Source organism: Drosophila elegans, unplaced genomic scaffold (assembly GCF_018152505.1).
Source record: "Drosophila elegans isolate 14027-0461.03 unplaced genomic scaffold, ASM1815250v1 contig_814, whole genome shotgun sequence".
In the NCBI taxonomy this organism is placed as follows: Eukaryota; Metazoa; Arthropoda; class Insecta; order Diptera; family Drosophilidae; genus Drosophila; species Drosophila elegans.
Window position 1 is genome coordinate 14,162,444 of NW_024546167.1, and position 23,669 is coordinate 14,186,112.

At 46.7% G+C, this 23,669-nt stretch overlaps 7 protein-coding genes across 8 annotated transcripts; 4 read left to right on the top strand and 3 right to left on the bottom strand.

Moving 5' to 3' along the window:
- Positions 1 to 285: 285 nt before the first annotated feature.
- LOC108138881 (FAS-associated factor 2) lies at positions 286 to 3,063 on the top strand. The gene is made up of 3 exons (XM_017261412.2): positions 286 to 865; positions 1,084 to 2,148; positions 2,422 to 3,063. Exons 1-3 carry the CDS (start codon positions 743 to 745, stop codon positions 2,626 to 2,628), a joined length of 1,395 nt encoding a protein of 464 aa, XP_017116901.1. The 5' UTR covers positions 286 to 742; the 3' UTR covers positions 2,629 to 3,063.
- Positions 3,064 to 3,579: 516 nt separating this feature from the next.
- LOC108139026 (PRA1 family protein 3) lies at positions 3,580 to 4,647 on the top strand. Its single transcript, XM_017261631.2, has one exon. It carries the CDS (start codon positions 3,890 to 3,892, stop codon positions 4,514 to 4,516), a length of 627 nt encoding a protein of 208 aa, XP_017117120.1. The 5' UTR covers positions 3,580 to 3,889; the 3' UTR covers positions 4,517 to 4,647.
- A 259-nt stretch (positions 4,648 to 4,906) lies between these two features.
- LOC108139024 (RWD domain-containing protein 4) lies at positions 4,907 to 6,185 on the bottom strand. The gene is made up of 3 exons (XM_017261630.1): positions 5,978 to 6,185; positions 5,777 to 5,886; positions 4,907 to 5,507 (listed from the first exon to the last, which is right to left on the bottom strand). The coding sequence occupies exons 1-3, from the start codon at positions 6,083 to 6,085 to the stop codon at positions 5,081 to 5,083; spliced, it is 645 nt and encodes a 214-aa protein (XP_017117119.1). The 5' UTR covers positions 6,086 to 6,185; the 3' UTR covers positions 4,907 to 5,080.
- A 5,910-nt stretch (positions 6,186 to 12,095) lies between these two features.
- On the top strand, positions 12,096 to 13,688 carry LOC121467887. The gene is made up of 3 exons (XM_041710581.1): positions 12,096 to 12,147; positions 12,368 to 12,890; positions 13,288 to 13,688. The coding sequence occupies exons 1-3, from the start codon at positions 12,096 to 12,098 to the stop codon at positions 13,415 to 13,417; spliced, it is 705 nt and encodes a 234-aa protein (XP_041566515.1). The 3' UTR covers positions 13,418 to 13,688.
- Positions 13,689 to 15,708: 2,020 nt separating this feature from the next.
- Positions 15,709 to 18,283, top strand: LOC108149448 (probable protein phosphatase 2C 59). Its single transcript, XM_017277038.2, has one exon. The coding sequence runs from the start codon at positions 16,011 to 16,013 to the stop codon at positions 17,304 to 17,306; it is 1,296 nt and encodes a 431-aa protein (XP_017132527.1). The 5' UTR covers positions 15,709 to 16,010; the 3' UTR covers positions 17,307 to 18,283.
- LOC108149447 (H/ACA ribonucleoprotein complex non-core subunit NAF1) lies at positions 18,235 to 20,226 on the bottom strand. The gene is made up of 2 exons (XM_017277037.2): positions 19,985 to 20,226; positions 18,235 to 19,925 (listed from the first exon to the last, which is right to left on the bottom strand). Exons 1-2 carry the CDS (start codon positions 20,124 to 20,126, stop codon positions 18,298 to 18,300), a joined length of 1,770 nt encoding a protein of 589 aa, XP_017132526.1. The 5' UTR covers positions 20,127 to 20,226; the 3' UTR covers positions 18,235 to 18,297.
- A 189-nt stretch (positions 20,227 to 20,415) lies between these two features.
- On the bottom strand, positions 20,416 to 23,320 carry LOC108149514 (RUS family member 1). Of its 2 annotated transcripts, XM_017277141.2 has the most exons (5): positions 23,053 to 23,320; positions 22,857 to 22,949; positions 21,636 to 22,426; positions 21,197 to 21,518; positions 20,416 to 21,135 (listed from the first exon to the last, which is right to left on the bottom strand). In XM_017277141.2, exons 2-5 carry the CDS (start codon positions 22,921 to 22,923, stop codon positions 21,074 to 21,076), a joined length of 1,242 nt encoding a protein of 413 aa, XP_017132630.1. In that variant the 5' UTR covers positions 22,924 to 22,949; positions 23,053 to 23,320; the 3' UTR covers positions 20,416 to 21,073. The 2 variants fall into 2 exon arrangements, with proteins under 2 accessions (XP_017132630.1, XP_041566421.1); XM_041710487.1 differs by having other exon boundaries at positions 22,857 to 23,320.
- Positions 23,321 to 23,669: the final 349 nt, after the last annotated feature.

A 23,669-nucleotide genomic window follows, 5' to 3' on the forward strand; every position in this document is an offset into this window, starting at 1 on the left:
GTTTCCATGTCTTTTAAAAATCAAGTTTAACGTATATTAAGAAAATGGCTTAAGCGCCCAATTTTAAATGCATTTAATTTAGTTTTAGTTTTTTAGGCACTTACTTAAAAAATATGTTTTTATAAATATACTCATCTAAAAATAGCCTCAAACTTACATTAAGCCAAATAACAAGCTCTAACAAAATTATTTGTTCTATTGTTTATTTCAGATTCAATAACGTTACTTTTAATATCAGCAATGATTTTATTGTATATTTTACTGCGTCAAAAATTGGGAGAAGTTAAAAAAAACTCCGATTTCAGGAAAAGTGAAGACAAATTAATAGTGTTCATTAAGTTGCCGCAGGAAGCAGTGGGAACGCCTCGGAAAGTGCGGTCACACTTGTCAGTCACAACCAAATTCATCGGATCATTAGGCAAGAAGAAGAGCAAGCAATCACCTGCGAAAAAGAAATAAATTGCCGAGAAATGTTGAAAACTTTGTAGAGCGGCTGTTCGGCGTGCGTTGAAATGATTCCTGGCGACCAGTAGAAGCATTTAGTGACCACGCAGCTCATCCCCCATCCCACGCTGCAAAGGCTGAGCCACTGGACAAAGGCCATCTACAACAACACCACAGAGACAGCCACGGCCAATTGGCACCCACACAAACAAACACAACACACTCACACACACACACACACGCTGAGTAGAAGACAACAACATCGACTGGGAAACGGAGGCCTTCAATTGCTGGAAAAATGGAAGCAGACGGACTAACCAACGAACAGACAGAGAAGGTTCTCCAGTTCCAGGACCTTACCGGCATAGAGGACATGAACGTATGCCGCGACGTCCTTATCAGACATCAATGGGATCTCGAGGTACGCAGGCAAACATATGCAGACACAGTCGCGGTCGAAATATAAGGGACTCGTCCAATTTACAGTACCCACTCGAAAAAATGCTGACCTTATTATTTTCACAAAATGCTTATTTATTACATTCATTAATTTATTAAATATTCTACAGTTGCATATAGCTACATTATATTTAACCTGACCAGCTTAATAACCATTTATCCCCTTTCTTCCCCATGCAGGTGGCCTTTCAGGAGCAGCTGAATATCCGCGAAGGTCGCCCCACCATGTTCGCCGCGTCAACAGATGTGCGAGCCCCCGCTGTGATCAACGACCGCTTCCTGCAGCAGGTGTTCTCCGCCAACATGCCCGGCGGACGGACAGTGAGCCGGGTGCCCAGTGGCCCCATACCCCGCAGCTTCACTGGGATCCTTGGCTACGTGATTAACTTCGTGTTCCAGTACTTCTACTCCACGCTGACGAGCATAGTCAGTGCATTTGTGAACCTGGGCGGCGGGAACGAACCACGTTTGGTGACGGATCCGCTGGGCGATGTGATGAAGTTTATAAGGGAGTATTACGAGCGGTACCCCGAGCACCCCGTCTTCTACCAGGGCACCTATGCCCAGGCCTTGAACGATGCCAAGCAAGAGCTGCGCTTCCTGATCGTTTATCTGCACAAGGACCCCGCCAAGAACCCCGATGTTGACTCCTTCTGCCGCAACACACTCTCGTCGAGATCGGTCATTGACTACATTAACACACACACCCTGCTGTGGGGTTGTGACGTGGCCACGCCGGAGGGTTACCGGGTGATGCAGTCGATCACGGTACGTAGCTACCCGCTGATGGTGATGATCAGCCTTCGTGCGAATCGCATGATGATTGTTGGACGATTCGAGGGGGATTGCACGCCCGAGGAGCTGCTACGCCGCCTTCAGTCGGTGACCGCGGCGAATGAGGTGTGGCTAAGTCAAGCTCGTGCGGATCGCTTGGAGCGTAATTTCACACAGACTTTAAGGCGACAGCAGGACGAGGCTTATGAACAGAGTTTGCTGGCGGACGAGGAAAAGGAGCGCCAGCGGCAAAGGGAGCGGGATGCGGTGCGGCAGGCGGAGGAGGCTGTGGAGCAAGCTCGACGCGACGTGGAGCTGCGCAAGGAGGAGGTTGCCCGCCAAAAGATTGAACTGGCCACGCTAGTGCCATCGGAACCGGCAGTGAATGCAGTCGGCGCCATCGCCGTCGTCTTTAAGCTTCCCAGTGGCACACGCCTCGAGCGGCGCTTCAACCAGACGGATTCGGTGCTGGTAAGCCCAAAACTAATATGATTTCTCATCAGAGGATAAACCAAACTGTATTGCTCATCTTGTTATCGACTTGTTCATGTTTTCCACTGCATGCCTTTATTACTTAGTCGTTTTATAGCTCACTTATTTCCTCATTTCTTTAATAAGGAGATTTTCACTTGAGGAATTTTCGGAATCATGAACAGAATTTATTACCCAAAAAGCAAACCGAAATAAGACTAGCAATATCCCTAATAACTTGGAGTTCTTATAAAACTATTACATTCTTTTCAGGACGTTTATCACTTTCTCTTCTGCCATCCCGATTCGCCGGATGAGTTTGAGATCACAACGAATTTCCCGAAGCGGGTGCTCTACTCGAAGGCGGACGTGGATGCCGCCGAAGGAGCAGGCGCAGCCAACGAGACGCTGAACAAGACCCTCCAGGATATGGGCCTAAAGAACCGCGAGGTGCTGTTCGTAAACGATCTGGAAGCGTAACCAGCACCACCTACCAAATGATAGCATCATCGTGTTACCAGCTGCAACGCATTACCAAAACTTGAACCAAGTTTTAAGTAGTCGTAGTCAACGTCCAAGTCGGAGGATAGACAGAAACACTATTCCTAATTTAATCATGAATATTAATATAAATAATTGTTTAACAATGTTTAGGTTGATTATTCTCTTGTAATCTACGCACCACCACCCACCCGTTCCTCCCGCAAACATTCACACATAAGTAAAATTCTTTTTCAGAATAATTTCCGTTAATCACATTTTTAGTTTCCTTTTACTTAAGGATTTTTGTTATTTTAGCTGTACTTATACTTCCGTCTATTTTTACAAAAATAGAGCCCAGGTTCTTGTTAATTGACAAAGAGTTTGAATTTAATCTGAATGTGGTCGAATTGAATAAATCGAAGTTAAAAATAATCATTTTTGAGTAAGAGCGATCAAATAAACACGGAAGAGTTAATCAAGACATTTGGTTTGTATAGAAAATGTTTGGTTTTTTTTTACTCAACCATAATGGGTTTTTTGTGTGGTTTCAATTGATATTTCTATTTGCACGTCAGTGAACTTGAATCATTTAATTTTAAAATGTTATTTGCTAAAGATTTAAATATTGATCGGTCTGGCAACGTTTTGACTTGAATTTATCGATATTTTACAGTGATGTGCTTCTTGACTAACGCAGATGAATATATAACAAAAAAAAAATAAAAATTGAACAACTATATATGTGTTACGCATATAAATGACCATTTAATTGACCAGCAAGAAGTAAAATACATTTTAAAACAGAGAACAATATTACACAATTTTCTAAGCACTTACAATTGATATCACTGCCTTGAAAATATAACGAAACTAAAAAAACCAGGGAAAACACGTCAGCTGTCAGCACATGATAGATATCGCTCCCATCTCCAGATTCCTATAGTCATTTGTTAGTCACGAAAAATTGGAAGGAAACGTAGTTGAAATTTCAAGTGTCACGCTGGAATATTTGCGACCGGAGAAGAACAGTGACCAAGACGACAACTACGACTGGTTTACCGACGACGAGAAAACACGTCTGTTACCCGGGAAGAGAAGAAACTCTGGCTTGCGGCCGAAGATTCGGCAGTGGACTTCTAATCTGCTCAACGTCGAAGAGGCTCGCAACATTGCACGCGGCCTACGTCAACCGAAATACCAGAAGCTGTTTCAGCAGGACAAGGAGGATCACCAGGACATCCGTAAAAACCTAAAGACCATGTCGGCACCCTCAACTTCCTCTGTGGGCGATGCTGCGGCCGCCCTCTCCGGCAATCTTCAACTGCCGCCCCTCCGCTCACTCGATGACTTCATGCTGGGATCGGCACGATTCCAGCTGCCCAATCTCAAGGATTTCGAGAAGTGGGGCAATCGGGTGGTGAAGAATCTGTTGTACTACCAAACCAACTACTTCCTGCTCTTCCTTACCATCTACGCCCTGATGATATTCTTTCATCCCTTGAAGATCGTCAGTGGTCTGTTGGTCCAGGCTTTGATCATAGCCGTGATCTGGCAGTTCTTCAGTGGCAAGTCCAAGAACAACTTCATCGCCAGCCGTCTGACCGGAGGAAATGCCAATGCAGCGGAGCAGAATGCCCAGCAGAAGTGGTACATCCTGGCAGGAGCTCTGCTCGGAGGATATCTCTTGCTGCATCTGATGAGCGCTTTGCTCCTGACGGCCTTCACCCTTATACTGCCCTTTTCGGTGACCTTCATCCACGCCTCCCTGCGGTTGCGCAACATGAAGAACAAGCTGGCCAACACCATCGAGAGCTTTGGTCCCGCCACGCCCATGGGATCCCTGATGGATGCATTCAATGTGCGCGCCGAGGGTTATCTCAATTAGGCCCAGCCATGTCTATCACGTTTTTATCGCTAGTTATCCCTGTCAATGTTGATCTTTGCAAAACATAATCCCTGTATTATTATAATCGATCTGATCTTTATTTTTGTATTAAACTATGATTTTATTACCAATGTACGCAGTTATTACAAATGTCAATAAAGTTTTCCCAGGAAAAAATTGCATTATTATTTGAAGAAGGTATGGCAAGAAATCTTATCTCTAAGGGCCAATTGTTGAACTAATTTAAAATCGGTCCTACAAAGTATTTCACAAAAAATGTCTTCTTTAAATGTTTCTCACCCCCCCCTAAATTATGACTAATAAAAGAGCTTAAGCTAATCAGCTACTTACCCAGTTAATAACAATTGCTGACTTACGAAAACACAAATCTTTAAATCAAAATTCAAACCTTTTAATAGTCAGCATAAAAATTAAAGATTTCTTGATAGACATGCTTGCGCTAATTAGCCATTATCAGATCACATTAACAATAGTATTGGCTTTTGATTTCGATTTAAAGTGTTCTCGTTGTTGTTTTTCTCTTCTCTTAAGTGTCTAATGTTTTTAATTGTTCAGGGGATGCAAAGCTGGAGCATTGGACGCGGCGATTTCGGCGGCAGTGGGAGCATCTTCATTCTTACCGCCTGTCTGCGATAAATGCTTGACAAGGTCCACCCAATCCCAGCCACGTTCTCGATCTCCCTTGTGATCGGTTCGTTCCCACTGCCGGCGTTTCTGCGCCTTGGTCAGCTGCTCCTTCTTGGGCTCCTTTTTCCTGGCATCCGCATCGGCGTTGGGATCGGAGATCTTCAGGGCACCCACGCCATCGTCTACGGCTACTACTGCGGGTGCGGATTCGGGCTGACCGGCTGTTAGTTGCTCCAGATTGTCCTTAAGGGCTTCGAACAGTGTGTAGGTCATGCCGCAGCCCAACCATTGAGTGGCTTCCGTACTCAAAGCTGATGTGATCTCTTCCTTCACAGCGGGCAGTCTGTGAAACAACATTAACAACTCTATAAATTCGAACGGAAACCGATATGTGATGTAATAATCTGATTATAATAGTACTATGGAACAGAGAGTTCTAAAACTGATATTGTGTTGATGAAACCAAGAAGTAGATATGACTTATTTGAATCCAAATAAGTGCTGATAAAGAATATAAATACATTTTAATTAATGTATTCCAGCCGTTCACTCAAAATGGCCATATCCTCAGCCGGATTAAAAGAGTTTCTTCAAGAGTCCCAATCCACTTACAGATTCCTGTTATAAAATGTGTTCATATTGATCGTTGGCGCCTCATCCGGATAGTTTTCTCCCCATTTCAGCTCCACCAGAAACGACCTGTAGTTGTCCTCTTCGCCATACTGAAGTTAATTTATAAATAGTAAACATTCAATAATGATTTAAAGCAATCTTAAAATATTTTAAGGTAATATTTTTATCCATGTGGCTTACTTTGTATTGAAATGTGACGCTGTCAATTTCCTTAAAGTTCGTATCGCCCTCGTAAATCGACTGCAAAGCCTCTCGTTCATCTGTTTGTTGTTCCAGTGGCGTGGACATGGTAATTGTGCTATTGCTTATAAATTTTGTTAAAGATATTTATCATTTTTTGATGGAAATAACACAAAATCAAAAATTATGGTTTTGCAACAAAAACAAAAGCAACAGCAACAATCAGCTGGGCACCGGTTGCAGTGTGGCCGTAGTTTTGTACCCGACATATGTCCTGTTCCCACTGTGGAACTGAGCATCCACTTTCAATTTGGTTTTTGTATGGTTATTTCATTGTACTCTCAAACTTTGATACTCATTCAATACCTTATTTGATTGTTCAAAATTAATTTAATACAAATTGTATGAATTCAAGTTCTGTCAACAATTATAAAAAAAATCAAGACACTGTTACGGAACTGCATCTTTCCCGGAGGGCAGCGCCGGCTAGCCACGGAGTCCCAGGGCGGAGTACCCCCTATGCCCTGCAGTCCGAACAATCGATTCCGACTCATCGGATGTCTCACGTCGATTTACCATCTCTAGCACAAATCAAAACAAACAAAACTATGTTTACATTAAGCAACTAAGACAATTCGACGAAATTGGTGGCTTCGATGTCCTTGCCACGACGCACCCACCCAACCTTGGGTGCCCCAAGAGAGATGTGGGAGGCACACCCCATCTCCGGCAGACCGGAGTCTATTCCTGGTGGATTAGGATCGGCTCATCTCCCCGCCCAAGGTAACTCACACAACCATCTCGGTAGCTTGTTTACATTTAATTCTTGGTGAGATTAACAAGTAAATACATTCATTATAGATTCCTACTGATAATCTATTCTTTTCGTTAGAAACTTTAAGGCCGATCTCAGACCGTCGCCCAGATGAGAAGCGGTCAAAGCGGAAACAACTACAAGGGAAATTTTTAGACGCTTAGAGTTCAAAGTGTCAGGCAAACTCGCCACACGGCACTAAATTGGTGGCGTTTGCCAACCGGGTCGCCTAATCCTGAGGAGCTCCAAGGGAAAAGAAGGGACGTGCTGACAAGGTAAGTACGCTAAACAAATCCCACAAGTTATTAAATTTCGCGACCCAATTTAGATATAGTTGGACGCGGGCTAGGGTTCGGGCTTGAGCCTCAAAATTTAGATTAGATTTCACAGTAAGTACTTTACAATCTTGACTGTATGCTATCACAAAACAATAACTAAAACTAATTTATTTCAGAGTTCAACGTCGTATGTGTTGAAGCTGCAGCAGGGAAAACGCTGATGGCGAAAACCAGCGCGAGTCCGCACGGAGCCAGTTGGTCCGGAGGACAGCGTAGCGTGGCCGGAAGCAGGGCGTCGGTGGACTCGGAGATGACCACGTGGCCAGCGCGGGCATACGTTCCCGGAACGGACTCACCGAGGGAATCTCCGTATCTGGCCGTCTTGGCGGCAGTCGCTGTAGCTGCTGCCGCTTGAGGCTGCTGCTGCTGCTACTGATCGCTGCTGCTGCGGCCAATGCTGCTGCGGCTGATGTTGCTGCTGCTGATGCTGCTGCGGCTTATGCTGCTGCTGATGCTGCTGCGGCCTATGCTGCTGCTGATGCTGCTGCGGCTGATGTTGCTGCTGCTGATGCTGCTGCGGCAGGTGGTCGACGACCAGGTTAGGTCCGCCTGGTAAGATTTCACTTCCCAAATGTTTAAATTTCCGGGGCCCTTTAGTTAGGGTCCCCGGCGGCTTCAATGTAAAAAAAACCACTGTAATTTACAAGTTCCGGACTAATAAATAAACACTCACTTTGAGTTATTCAAACACTAATCACGAACTTAAATTTTTGGTCTTTTTTTCTGACCGTTCTCCCACTACTTCTTGCAGCAACTAAAGCAAAACCCTGACCTACACCAAAGTCGCTCGCCATGTTCCCTCCCGCTCTCTCAAGATGGGTCAGCGAACGTATTCAAGGCCATCAAACCCAGTTAACGAGCGAACCGGGCTAAATTTAAATAGCTAGATCCTCTCCCGCTATCAATAGTCGGTGTCACCACCAAATCTTATCGATAGCGGAACCTGCTGACGTATCGGTTCGTTTCAGTATTTTCCCGACGGCTTCAACTGAAAATGCAACACCACCCTGGATTCCGAGAGACGCTAACACAGAGTTTTAGGCTAGCGCAGGAATACTTGGGAGCATTTGGATTAGGACTATTCGGATTCCGCCGGCCTCGATGCCAAGATGCAGTTCCAACGGTGTCCAACGCGGGGCCCACGCTTTACGGGAAGTAGACACATGCCGATTCTGAGCTCGTGTACTTTGTTATTCCTCTTTCCAGATCACAACCTAATGTCCTTGGCATGGTACACTCCGATCGGTCGTCCTTGAAGATCTTCAAGCTCGTACGCATTATTGCCGACTGTCCTGACCACCCGAGCTTTTAGGAACTTCCGAGCAAACTTTGCATTGAAGGCCTTTTTGAAATCGCTGGGGACAAAGTTGCGGCGATACACTTCCTGACCTGGCTTCGCAAGGAAAGTACGAGCCCTTTTGTCGTACCGCAGGCGACTCCGATCGTATGCATCTTCGAGGTTCTTCTGCACCTTGTCATGAATCACTTGGAGTTTATCAGCTGTTCTCATCCCAGACATTTCGTGATCACACAGCGACTTCAACTTCCTTGCCAACTTGTAGCTGGCTCCGTTCAGGAACATGTGTCGTCCGAATACGGTGAAGAACGGAGCTTCTCCAGTTGCTGAATGGACCGCGTTGCGGAGGGCCACCTCAATCTCCGGAAGATACGCGTCCCATTCTCGATGGTCTTCTTCTAAGTAACTTCGGATCGCCGCCAACACGCTTTGGTTCACCCTTTCCGCTGCGTTGCTTTGCGGAGAGTGGACTGGCGTTTTGATGTGCGTGATGCCAAAGCTTTCCATCGCCTCCTCGAAGATCTTGGACGTAAACTGGCGGCCGTTGTCCGAATGCACAATTTCTGGAACCCCAAACTTGTAGAAAACCTCGTGAATGAGGAACTCCACGACATTGGAGGCCGATGCCTCTTGCATGGCCTTCAGAAATGTGTATTTGGAGAAGTGATCCACCACAATGAAGATGTAGGCCTGTCCCTTCTTCGACCTCGGATACTTCCCCAGGAAATCGATGTACAGCTTCTGGAATGGCTGCTCAGTCTGGACTCTCTCACCGATACCAACTTGCATCCGGAAATTCGGGGATTTCGTCTCCTTGCACACTTCACACCTGCGTATGAACTCCCGGACTTGCAGTGCCATGCCAGGCCAGTAAAACTGCCGCCGTAGGTTTTCCAGAGTTTTTCCCATTCCGCCATGAGCTGCCGTTGGATCCGAATGTGCACGCTCAATTATGCTGTGGGTCAGACTCTGGGGAATCCACAACTTCCATTCGAAGCCTTCCACCTCGTCATCCAGATTTGCCGAAAAGACTCTCTTGAAGATGAGACCATCCACTATCCTCAAGTCAGGTAGGTTGGCCAAGTTTTTTTCCACCTCTTGTAGCAATTCCGTGTACTCTTCTCCAGCAAACTCAGTGGTCTCGAAGCCGAGCAACTCTGACGGGTCCACCGTTAGCTCTTCAACACAACGCGAAAGGGTATCTGCCACAACGTTCTCGCTTCCTTTCCTGTGTTCGATGTTGAAGTCATATCCCTGGAGTTGCAATGACCACCGAGCCAGCCGACCCGAAAGATCTTTCATGGACATGAGCCACTTCAAGCTGGCATGATCGGTGATGCACGTGAACGGCATTCCTTCCACATACGGCCGGAACTTTCGAATCGCCAGCAGGGCTGCGAGGCATTCCTTTTCAGTGACGGAGTAATGGACTTGGTGACGATTCATCTTGGCCGAGAAGAACGCTATTGGTTGTTCCTGGCCGTCTTCATCCCGCTGGAACAACACTGCACCGACTCCGATCTGGGATGCATCGCACTGGATGAAAAAGTGCCGCTTGAAGTCCGCATGTACCAGCACTGGCGCAGTAGTTAGGGCCATCTTCAGGGACTCTACTGCCAGCTGTGCTTCTGGACTCAAGGAAAACTTCTTATTTCCCGTCTTTTTCAAAGATTCCGTGAGCGGGGCAGCCAAAGTTGCGAAGTTCTTTATGAACCGACGGTACCAACCTGCGGTCCCAAGAAAGGCTCTCACTTCCTTCATGGTCCTTGGCTCAGGCATCCGCCTAATAGCTGCTACACGTCCTGGATCCATCCGCAGACGACCTCCACCCACTATGAAGCCGAGGTAGGTCAAAGACTTGAAGCAAAACTTCGACTTGCTCAGCCCAATGGTTAACCCTGCTTCCTTCAGGCATTCAGCGACTCGGCGAAGATACTTCAAGTGCGTTCTTATGTCGGGCGCTAGTACTAGCAGATCATCCAAGTAGACGAACACATTTGAGCGGATTTCAGCGGGAATTACTCGGTCCATTAGTCTCACCAGCCTCTGTGATGCGTTGCAGAGTCCGAAAGGCATCACACGGAACTGGTAAAGAGGCCGACCAGGAACCGTAAAGGCTGTGTATTCCTTGCTGCTCGTGTCCAACTCAATCTGCCAAAAAGCGAACTTCAAATCCACGCTGGAAATGTAGTATGTTTGCTCAATTCTGGACAGGATGCCTTCTATGCTGGGCAACGGGTAAGCATCTTTGATGGTCACATCATTAAGCTTACGTGCGTCTAAGCAGAACCGGTGTTTTCCAGATCTTGACACTACGGTGGTGCGGTTACTCCAGGGGCTTTTGCTCTCCTCGATGACTCCGAGCGCTAGCATCTTGTCGACCTCGTCCTCGACCACCTTCTGCTTCGCGGGAGACATCGGATAGGGTCGATCCTTGAACACTTTGGCTCCGTCCATCAGCTCAATAGTGTGTTTCTCCAGACTGGTGGTACCTAAGCCATCCTTCTCGAAAGTCAAGAACTGCTGCTTGATCTCCTCCAGCTCTTGTTCCTCGGCCTTGGAAAGCGTCCAGGACTCGGGATCGGGTTTCTCCTCATCGTCATCCTCGACTTCCGCGTAGTGTTCCATCTCCCTGGCGTGTAATTCTTCGGCCTTCTTCACGCCTTCCGAATCGATGTGGCCTATAATCGCTGGGGCCAGTCCGAATGCTTGCCAAAAATCAACTCCAAAATAAGCTGGCTGCTCCAGGTAAGGACACAAGTAGAAGAGAATGTGCTCTGTCCGTCCTCGGTATTCCACCGGTAACTTGACCCGTCCTATAATTGACCGATCCTCTCCAGAGGCCGTACGGACTGTGGATAAGTACTTCTGGACGGGCACATCCAAGGCCTCGACCAGCTCTCTGCCACCTTTTCCAAGCAGACTCACACTCGCTCCAGTGTCCAACAACCCCGTCAGTTGCTTGGTCAGAACTCGGACTGCGGCGAACGGCCTGGGATCTCGCGATAAACTGCGCCTCACGGCGGCCACTGCTTCGCGTCGGCAGTTCCGACGTTTGCGAAATCGCTCCCTGGCCTTTTGCACCTTGCGAGACACCACACGCATCCCGCCTAACTGGTGCTCTGAGAAGATCCTGTTCCTGGTCTCTAGATACCGCCGCATCCTCTCCGCATAAGGTAAGTATCGTAATGCAAACTTATTACTATTTTTAGAAGGTAAACATTTATCTAACCCTACCAGCTCTTCTTCTCTGCGGAACTCCTGTTTGGACGCATCCTCTCCGCCCTCGGATCGCCCAGCCGACCGTTTTCCGCACAATCCGGACATTTGGGAGACACGGTGTCGGGCTTCCCACATCGGTAGCAGAACACTCTGCGTTCTGTTGCTGCGCAGTCACGGAACCCGTGATCCACGGCTCCGCAATTCCAGCAGCCGGCTCGGAACGGATTTTTAGGCTTCGCCCGCACTTCGTCCACCTCTTGCCACGGAGGATCCTCAGCAGGATCTGGGCCAATCACCTCGCTAACCTTGGCCTTTTCCGCCAGAGGATACCGCATCGGCTGCGTGTACGTGGTCCGTCCACGTCGTCCAAAACTGCGCTCCACCTCGCAGCACTCTTCCCGCAGTTCATCCACCGTGAGCACATCCATCGCGTAGACAAACCTTGCGATGCTCTCCCTCAATCCCTTTTTAATAATCTTCACCAGCTGCCGCTCTGACAGTGGCCTTTTCAGTCGAGCCGCCAACTGCTGCATCGCATGGATATAATCGCCAACTCCTTCTCCGAGCTGCTGCTCCCTCTGTAGAAGTTGGTGCATCCGATCGTGCTCCGTCTGATGGCATCGGAACCTATCCATCAGCGAGGCTCGAAGCTGGGACCACCTGTCCACCCTGCAGTGACGCACGTGCACCCAGTACCACTCCCGAGCCCGCCCAGTGAGCAGCAGGTGGAAGTTTCGGAGCACCTCTTGCCACGGACATTGGCACTGCCGCTGCAGGAACTCCAACCGGAAGAGAAAGTCTTCCACCGAGTTTCGCTCATCTTCCCCGTCGAAGGATACGCCCCACCGCTCAATTCGCCATTGCTGGTTGGCGGCTGCCGGCCCCACCTTTTTGGGCCTTCCGATGGGTCTCCGCCGCCTGTGCCAAAGCCACATTAACGGCCGACCTTGCCGCGGAATCCACAAAGGGATCGTGGAGTCTTGCGTCCTTATCGTCGAGCTGCAATAACTCATCCGCTGCGGAACCAATTCCCTCCAGGATCTGCTGCTGCCTTAGGTCCTGCTGCAGCTCTGTGTCCTGTGGTCCTTTTTGCTCTTGTTGCAGTCCCTGGCGCAAACGGGCAAGTGGAGTCCTGGGCAACCCTTCCGATATGCGCGGCAAGCCAGCCTCGGTAGCGCCCTCCACATCCGTGGACCACATCTTTTCGTCGTCCTCGCCTGTAAAACCTTTCGACCGAAGCAGGTGATCATGCTTGCCTTGTCGCTTTGCCATCTTGAATTTTGATAACCCCTAACACGACTTCTGAAACCCCGAATTCAACGTGGCCACCAAAAGCCCAAATTATGTATAAATAAATAAATAATACTGAATGCTAGTGAATAATAATAAACAATCAATAAACACCACTAAATAATATGCACCTAAATAATACGAATACTTATATTACCAAGCCAATAAATAATAATAATAAATAAATAAAAAAAATAAACCATGAATAGATAAGAAATAAATAAGAAAATATATTAAAGATCCACAAATACCCTAAGGCTAAACAAATTCACACCAAATATTAGCTCTTATCAAAAAACAAGTCCCTCGACTAAATTTCTTTCTCTATTTTTATTTTTTCTTTTCCCAGCCTCAATAAGGGGAGATGGAGCCGATCTCCAGCCGGTAGACTCCGCGCCAGTCGTCTTGCGTCTACAATTTCGTCCGAATTCTCACTAAACAAACCGCTCGTCAACTGGACTAACTTTCAGCTGTGCTGAAAGTCGCCAGTTAAGGACTTCGGCTGTTTGCAGGATCGCATCGGATTTCCTCTTGGACTTTGCGTTTTTCATTCAAGTCGCGGTGGCCGAGCAGCGCGTGACGAAGTCACGGGTCACGACCACACATTTAAGTTTTAAACCGATATGATCTGAAAACGCAAATACCCAGAAAACCCAAGGATCTGCACAAAAAAAACAACTACACTGTAACCCCAAAACAAGACATTCATTAAAATTACGTTAACAAAAAAAAATATATCCCTAATACCTATATCACAGTTTTATCACTGTTTTTGGTTTAACCTTTCGTGCTTATTGCACGGACGACCTGGGATGCGAATCCTTCGATTTTCTTCGAAGAGGATGTCACCGCCAAATCACAGCTAATCCCTGTGAACTGTGCCTCGGGAGCAATTGTCCTACTTCTAGTGGACACGCCTCCCTTTCTTCCTACAAAATTTAAACAACTTTTCTCCACCAGTCCGCATCCCGGTGCAATTGCATGTGTGTCATGCAAGCCACCGTTCGTGGGCTGGCTGGAGATAATAAATATGCGAGACGCCGTCGACTCGGCTATCACATATTTTATTTGTTAAATTGGGCGCCATATTGTTACGGAACTGCATCTTTCCCGGAGGGCAGCGCCGGCTAGCCACGGAGTCCCAGGGCGGAGTACCCCCTATGCCCTGCAGTCCGAACAATCGATTCCGACTCATCGGACGTCTCACGTCGATTTACCATCTCTAGCACAAATCAAAACAAACAAAACTATGTTTACATTAAGCAACTAAGACAATTCGACGAAATTGGTGGCTTCGATGTCCTTGCCACGACGCACCCACCCAACCTTGGGTGCCCCAAGAGAGATGTGGGAGGCACACCCCATCTCCGGCAGACCGGAGTCTATTCCTGGTGGATTAGGATCGGCTCATCTCCCCGCCCAAGGTAACTCACACAACCATCTCGGTAGCTTGTTTACATTTAATTCTTGGTGAGATTAACAAGTAAATACATTCATTATAGATTCCTACTGATAATCTATTCTTTTCGTTAGAAACTTTAAGGCCGATCTCAGACCGTCGCCCAGATGAGAAGCGGTCAAAGCGGAAACAACTACAAGGGAAATTTTTAGACGCTTAGAGTTCAAAGTGTCAGGCAAACTCGCCACACGGCACTAAATTGGTGGCGTTTGCCAACCGGGTCGCCTAATCCTGAGGAGCTCCAAGGGAAAAGAAGGGACGTGCTGACAAGGTAAGTACGCTAAACAAATCCCACAAGTTATTAAATTTCGCGACCCAATTTAGATATAGTTGGACGCGGGCTAGGGTTCGGGCTTGAGCCTCAAAATTTAGATTAGATTTCACAGTAAGTACTTTACAATCTTGACTGTATGCTATCACAAAACAATAACTAAAACTAATTTATTTCAGAGTTCAACGTCGTATGTGTTGAAGCTGCAGCAGGGAAAACGCTGATGGCGAAAACCAGCGCGAGTCCGCACGGAGCCAGTTGGTCCGGAGGACAGCGTAGCGTGGCCGGAAGCAGGGCGTCGGTGGACTCGGAGATGACCACGTGGCCAGCGCGGGCATACGTTCCCGGAACGGACTCACCGAGGGAATCTCCGTATCTGGCCGTCTTGGCGGCAGTCGCTGTAGCTGCTGCCGCTTGAGGCTGCTGCTGCTGCTACTGATCGCTGCTGCTGCGGCCAATGCTGCTGCGGCTGATGTTGCTGCTGCTGATGCTGCTGCGGCTTATGCTGCTGCTGATGCTGCTGCGGCCTATGCTGCTGCTGATGCTGCTGCGGCTGATGTTGCTGCTGCTGATGCTGCTGCGGCAGGTGGTCGACGACCAGGTTAGGTCCGCCTGGTAAGATTTCACTTCCCAAATGTTTAAATTTCCGGGGCCCTTTAGTTAGGGTCCCCGGCGGCTTCAATGTAAAAAAAACCACTGTAATTTACAAGTTCCGGACTAATAAATAAACACTCACTTTGAGTTATTCAAACACTAATCACGAACTTAAATTTTTGGTCTTTTTTTCTGACCGTTCTCCCACTACTTCTTGCAGCAACTAAAGCAAAACCCTGACCTACACCAAAGTCGCTCGCCATGTTCCCTCCCGCTCTCTCAAGATGGGTCAGCGAACGTATTCAAGGCCATCAAACCCAGTTAACGAGCGAACCGGGCTAAATTTAAATAGCTAGATCCTCTCCCGCTATCAATAGTCGGTGTCACCACCAAATCTTATCGATAGCGGAACCTGCTGACGTATCGGTTCGTTTCAGTATTTTCCCGACGGCTTCAACTGAAAATGCAACAACACATTAATATTGTTCTTAGCTTATTTATTGTCAGTGTGAACTCCTTTAATGCATCTCGATAGGCACAGTGAAGTCATCCAATGTTATCGAACCAGTACAGTTCAGTTCCCAGAACAACATAAGAGAACGCAAACAATAACAACATAAAAACATATAAAATGCCAAGTGCGCGGGTGAATCATCGTTGAGCAACAATTAGAATTGATTAACACATGATCGCGCCGCGTTATTAGCAGCGGCAACAACAACTGGGGCAGACGCGAGCAGCGAAAAATATGTCGACAGATGCAGATGCGATTCCCGCTGTGGAATGTGCGCATCTGGCGGAATTCAAGAGATTTCTGGCCACTACGGCGGAAAAAGCAGCGGCAGCCGTGAACGAAGAGGTGGCCAGCCGGAGTTGTGTAACCCGGACGACCAGTGACACGTACAAGGTATCCAGCGAGGAGCGACATGCGGAGTTAGTCTCAGCCATTTGGCAACAGCTGGGCTCTCGAGGATGCCCGGAGCACTTCCGGCTGAAGCTGCTCCACCGTTCCACGCAGCAGCTGGAGCAGGATCTGTGCTTCGCGAAGGAGTGTGAGGTCACCGTGGAGGGTCCGCCGCAGTACGATCTCCTCAAGCTTCAGAAGTTCGTAGCCAGTGAACTGGAGAAGTTCCTCCTGAAACTCACTGACAACTCGGAGGTTGATCGACTTAAGGACTTTGCTGATGACGCAGAGTCGGGAAATAGCGAGTGCCACCAGGAGAAGGAACCCCTGCACACATCCGCTGCTGTGAAGAACAAACCCCGGAAGATGGAGGATCGCTGTGTTTGCCTGGACAGATTTGGCGAGATGTACGGACTGCCGGAGAAAGGTGCGCGTTTCTTTGGCGTCTTCGATGGCCACTCTGGCTCCTTATCCGCCAGCTATGTCACCAGTCAACTACCCCAACTGCTGGCCGATCAGCTTAAGGCGAACCCAAATGTCTCTGACACATCCCCCGACTTTTATCGCAACGCCTTCGAGTCAGCCTTTCTGCTGGCGGACGAGCGCTTCACCCAGAAGAAGATCACCAGCGGCACAACCAGTGTATGTGCCTTGATCACCAGGAATCAGCTGTACATTGCCTGGGTTGGCGATTCCAAGGCTCTTCTAGTGGGCAAACGAACCCAATTGCAGCTGGTGAAACCGCACAAGCCAGAGAATCCAGATGAGCGCAAGAGAATAGAAACAGCAGGCGGCACGGTGCTCCATGCCCAGGGTCAGTGGCGGGTAAATGGCATCCTGAACGTTGCCCGCTCCATTGGCGACTACAGTTTGGAGGCAGTGATCGCTGAGCCGGACTTTGTGGATGTGCAGCTAAGCGAGGCTCACGACTTTCTGGTACTCGGCACCGATGGCCTGTGGGATCATGTTCCGGAGTCGTTTGTCATTGAAACCGTTTACGATTCCCTGGCGGATCCCACCACAAAGCTGGATGACATTCCCAAACTGCTAATAGAGGCTGCCAAGGAGCGGGACTCGCAGGACAACATTACAGCGGTGGTGGTCTTGCTTAAACCTCGTAATCAAATCAAAAATCTATAGAACTTCGAGTCTGAGGCATTGGAAATCCAAGCAGCGAATTTTGTTTTGTTGTTACCCGCATTGGGATGGGTTAATTTGTACAAATTTAAAACCGCTTAAGAGTAGTAGTAGCGAAAAGTAATCTTGAAACATCTCCTTTTGCATGGGACAATATAAACATCATATCAAGTTTCATATAACCAAAAGAGAAACGTGCCAAATATCTTAAAACAAATCACGAATGTATTGCTAGTTTGATATTGGCCGGAATATTGTAGCAAAAATATTTATCGCAATACAACGAATGAATGATTTTAAGCAATATATATACCCAAAGATTACTTTCCGATCCTACAATTATTATTCAACGAAAGTTAACCCAAACCAGCCCGCATTGTTGTTTCGTTTACTGTATTGTTGTAATGTAAATAGCTTGGAGCCGAATCATAATGCTCCTCCCTTTATTGTCACATTCTCACGTGCCTACCGTGGTCCTGGAAATGGCTGCTCCCACTCCCGGTCCACTTGTTTGGTTGCTCGAATAAGCTCAATCAAAATAGTTTGTGGTTTGCCCAGCAGTTGAGGAGATTTTAGGAAGTTAAAATCAAGTCTTGGCTTAAGGCAACTGTTGTTAACACGGATATATATACAAAAGTGCACTCGTACGCACAGAAACATGTTTAAATATATTTTAGATTAGCCTGCAAGCGTATATTTATACACACTGAAGTTGTTTTCGGCCGCTTAGTGCTTCCTGCTGTATGATAATAAGCAAAGCCAAGTACACATATATCGTAGTAGTCCTAGTTATATATACATACGTACATATTTACACCTGTAAACCATATTTAATGATCCCACACAGATTAAGTACCTTTTTATACAAATCTAATGAACCTTTCATGCATTTTATTGAACAACCCAAATCACATTTTTAACGATACACACGTAAATTGATTAAGATTTTTTATTGGAATAATAAAAATAATTCACAGAAATTTCTGGCTTATGTCTAGCTTGGTGGCGGTTGTCCCTGATGTGGCTGATTGTTTGGCGGAGGAGCAGCGAAGGGCGGCGGAGGCGGGTACATGTGGGGATACATTGGCGGCATGGCGTAGGGCATCCCATAGCCGAAATTGGGCACTGGGAAGGGCATTCCCGGCTGCTGTGGCGGCATGTTGAAGTTACCCGCTGCCTGATGGTAGTTCTGGTAGTAGTTGGAGTGCCAGCTTCCCGGATTATAGCTGGGATGGTAGTTGTACTGCTGATCTCGGGGCTGGCTTTGATTGTCCTGCGAGTTGTGCGAATTGGAGAATCTCTGGCTCTGTCTGAAGCTCTCCCGCTGCCCGCGACGTCCGCGCTGTCGGGGAGGAGCCACTGAAGACGCCTCTGTGGCCGTGGTAGCCGTTGTTGCCACCGAGGTAAGTGAATCCACAGAGTCGGTGGAGTTGGCACGATCCCTTTGGTTGCGCTTTCGTCGCGCACTTCTGGCCTCCCTTTCTTCTTCATCATCGGAGTGATCTACGTGGCGCGCAGGTGGTTCCACATCGTGCTCCCACGAAGCATCCGATCCGCGAACTTGCATCAACTTGGAGAGAATCACAAATTGGGTGTGCTCAGTTTTTGGAGCACAGTACACCACGTCGCCAATTGTAATGCCTCTGTCCAGGATCTGTTGGTTAGAGTTGAATCGGACGCAGTATATTGGGTCCGACACCTGACCCAGCACATCGAACACCTCGCCCAGGACCTTGCGACCCTTTTCCAAGAACAAAACCGTGTCCAGATCGAAGAGCATGGAATTGGGCAGAACGGAAACCAAAACGAGCTGGTCTACTATGGACTGAACTTTGCCCAGTTCAACGCATTCATCCTCGGGAACAGTGATCTCCAGTTGATGAATGGGTGGCAGATCTTCGAGAAGCATCTCTCCACGCACTTTTGGCGGCTGGCGTCGACGGGACGGATCTCCCGTGGCTCCGTCTTCATCCAAATCCTCGTCATCCTCATCGCACGCGACTGTGTTGATGCGCTTTTCTATTTTCTTGCGAAGTACAGTTAGGTATTCTCCTTCCGAGTCGGAATCGGAGTCACTGCTACTACTGCTTTCCGAGCTCTCGCCGCCCGAACTCACAGCCACCACTGGACGGTAGGCGGTGGAGGAAGCGGTGTCCGTCACCGGAACTTCCACAACTTCATTGTCGCTGTCCTGCGTCGGGGTAACTATCTCCACATCCGTATCATCAGCATCGGACCCGTAGGCAGCCAATAAACCAAGACCACTTGTTTGAGGAGCTGGGTTAGCCTCTGGAGCGGGTTGCACTTGAGGAAGTGGCGTCTTGTTTGCGGTTGTATGTGCTAGATTTTGTGGAGCGACTAAAGGATCTTTCTGTGAATCGGTTTCCGCCACTGGTGACAATTGGCAGTCCATTTCTTGAGGGGATTCCTGCTCCCCTGCGGGATTTCCTTTGTCCTCGACAGCTTGTGATACTTCGCATTCCATAGCTGCCACCTGCTGCTCCTTTGTAGCACTTTCAACTGACCCCGAAACCTTTTCCTGATCAGAAATCAGGGCGTTCACTGGTGTTGACTCATTATGCTTCACTTGTTGCTCCATTTCTACAACTGCATTTGTAGGTTCTGCATTGAAATGCCAAGTTCTTTATTGTGTTTATCTATTAAAAAGCTTTAGAGCTTACCTGTGGGCTTTGTTTGCACCTTATCTGGTGATACGTCTGCTACAGGAACATTATGTTTCCCCGTTTCAGTTGGTGTTTCGTTACTTTGAGGGTCTTCAATGGAAGCCGAGGCTTTCACAGCCGTTGGCTGCTCACTTTCCATTTTACTTTAATCTGGCAAGAGATTCAGTTAAAAACAACCGAAATCAATGAAAAACAAAACTGAACTAGGAAAACACACGTTGAATACGCGCACGTGTTGTCTTCTTCTTCACAAAAGACCATGCACATTTCAGGTTGTGGTTTCGTGGTGAATGGCACACCATTCAATTGCGGTTTAAATTGAAAAATTATTTCGAATTTTTTCAATTAAAAATTTTCTATGGTTAAAAAGGTTTGTAAGACCAAATATTTTCAAAAAGATCTTAAAAAATTTTTTTTTTATGTTTTTTATTTTTATTCATTTCTTTTATTAAAATCATTTGCGTGGTGAGACGGTATGCACATAGTTCATATATTGCATTAATTGAAAAGCATTATGGTTAAGCTAAAATGGACGCCAACTTAGTTCTAGATATTCGAAGCTAATAATTAAATAAATATTGCACGTTTGTCATAAAAGAAGCTTAAAACTTTGTACACTTTTTGCCCAGAATGCATTTGCTGGTTTTTCCATAGTTTCGTTGTGAGATTTTCCTTGATTATGATCTAAAAAGTACAATAGCTCTCGATATATCGAAAAGCTTACATACAATAAGTCCTTACAAAATAGATTTTTGTGTTTCTTTTCGTTTCCCTTCTAGTCCTATTAGCAGCTAGTAATTGAAATAATGCCTTCCGATAAATTCATGGGTCAAAGCAGGGGTAAAATATCTTATCAAATATCGGTTACAAACATTACTTTGTGCTAAGGCAGAGTTAGATGGAAGATGTTCGAGTGCGAACGAGTTTCACAAAGCTAAATCTAGGTAAATATCAATAGCCCTTAGTTAATATCAATGGTAGCCATGGGAGATATGTGAGAATGATAATGAAGTCCGAATGAAATCAATTGTACAGGTCAAAGCAAGCAAATCAGTTGGAACTCAAGCATTGAGAGTCAGCATCCTTCTACACCTTCCAGTCCAAACGAAACTCGTCCACCAGTAGCAAATGCTGATGGACAAGCCAACCTTTGGGTTTTTATGAAATTTAATTAAGGGTATTGGGGTTATAAAATCAATTTATCTTTACCTTCCTGCTGCGCCAGCGCCAGAAACTCCTGCCACTTGGTCTGTATGTCCCAGTACTTCTCCTTGATCTGCAGATAGGACACTGCAAAGAAGTAAGCCTTGAGCACATCCTGCGGACGCGTGTCAAAGTGCAGATACACGCCCAAACATTTTTTGGTCTCCGCTATGATAAAGTGCTCGTGGGGATCAAAGGAGGATACTATGTTTTCAATGACGCTGCTGCTCTTATACTCGTCAATCATATTCTTCACGCTCAGTCCCAACTTAATGTTCAGTGACACCGAAACCGTCTTTCCAACTGTGACCCGCTCCATGGCGTTGACCTGTAAGGATTGTTTTATTATTATTTTGTTATAGCTACAAGAGTATATATGCTTTGGCTTGCGGAGTTTGCATCTTTTCTGGTTATTTATACATTTGTGCAGCACTCTTTTACTAACCTGCTGTGGACTGAGCATCCTTGATGACCGGAAGAACTCCTCGAGAGCAATCAAATAGCGCGATTCGTTGAAGGTTCGCAGACAAACCGCGCGTACCGCCTTGAGATTGGCGTATAGATGCAGGCTGACTACCACGTAGAAGACGGTGTAGAGGACAGCCTGACTCTTGATCAGCGTTAGGAGATACAGTCCCACAAAGGAGGCCACAAGATTCACGCACGTTTCCTGTGAACTATCCTTGGAGGCCACATCCGCCAGATTGCCACGCAAGGCATGGTGCTGGGTCAATGCCGATCTTGTAGCTCCTCCTGCCACGCCCACAATCGCCTTGAGCATTGTGGAACAGCACAGGATTTGGGTGCTGAAATGCGGATACTTGGGAAGCACATAGATCTCGATGCCCATGGCCAGATCGTTAAGGAAATCGGCCCGCAAACGCCACTTCTTCGAGTCGACATCCAGTTGGGAGCCTTGCCACCAGGCGAAGAGTATTCGGCCTACATGTCCACTGCCCTCCTTTAAAATCCAGGTGACCGTGGCGGAATAGGCATTGATGTTCTCGCTGCCCACGCCGATTCCCTTTAGGATGGCATGGGTGCACAGGGTGCCGCAGATGGTGCTGCAAAAGGCCTGAGCCGTGTCCCAGATCTGATATGCCGCATAATCCTCGCTCACACTATCCGGATAGCCCTTGGGCAGGAAGACCTTCTGCAGCACACGGAAAAGCAGGAACTTCTCCTGGATGACCAGCTTATCGCCACACAGCGGAACCCTAACGATGTTGCTCTGATCTGGAGTTTGGATTTGAGAGGAGTTTTATTTAAATGAGGTATTAAAAGCGGGCTTTACCTAAACCTGTCAGAATTTGTTGTTATTTTGGCTATACCTTAAAGTTTCATGTAGTTTTTACACTAGATTTATTTTTGTTTACTTAGCATTTTATAAGTTATTTTGAAAATCTAATGGTTATTTTTTAATTTAATTAAAATCAAGAAATCTGATATTACCCTATGCAAGAACGATAGGAACCTTAAAGTAGACTTTGTTGTTCTAAAAATTAATTAATCCCAACGTGGCAGATTATCATATGAGATTAGCTTGATTGGGTTGGGTCTATTTAAGCAAACTTAGTTCTTAAACATAAGGAAAACTAGATAGATAGCTGCCATAGAAATAAGGACTCTGCAAGGCTTGTTTTGTTGGTTTGATCGATTTGCTCACCTGCTGGCGTCACATAGAGGATTTCCTCACCCTTCCTTCCGTACTGTTCCCGAAAATGGATTTTCATCTCTCCTGTGCGTTTTTATCGTAGTTCTGTCAGGGAAATTAAGTTTTATTGCCTTTCCGGCGCTGGCTGGCGTTTTCCCTCCAAGTTGCTTTAGGGGAGCTCGACTTCCAGCAGCAAAACACCACCCACCTGGCCACCCACAGTTTTTTTATTTATGTCCGACGTCGGGTTGTCTGTGTTTTTCAGTCGAGAAAAGGCGAAAATCCATCGAATTATCGGAGACCGAAACTAAACTCGAAACAATCGGCGAACGTGGCGTTGTTAAGCGAACTCTAGAACATTGTACAAAGAAGCTGATGGGCCGCTGCTTCAATTAAACACTAGCAACTAATTGTAGTTAAAAATAAATATACCCCAAAACCAATTCCTCCCCACGCCAATGATTTTCCGCACCCCCTCCCCTTTGTGTTATCAGTCAGCTGTGCACGGGTGCGTTTCGTTGTGAGTGCCCCTAGCTGTAGGGTTTTTCATTACCCCTTGAAACGGGCACACTGGAGATTTAAATTCTTGTAACGCTGCTTTTAAAAGAAAATAACTTAATATAAATAAATTAAAGAAACATATAAAGATCATTGCATACTTCTTGCTTACTTAATTGCATGGTAAATATTTTCAAATCATTTATATTAAATTAAACGATTTTCTTCGCCCTATCATTATCGTGCTTGCCTAATTTTCATTTGGTTTTTATTAGTTTTTAATTTAGTCCTCATATGGAATAAATTACCTAAATTTCATGCAAATAA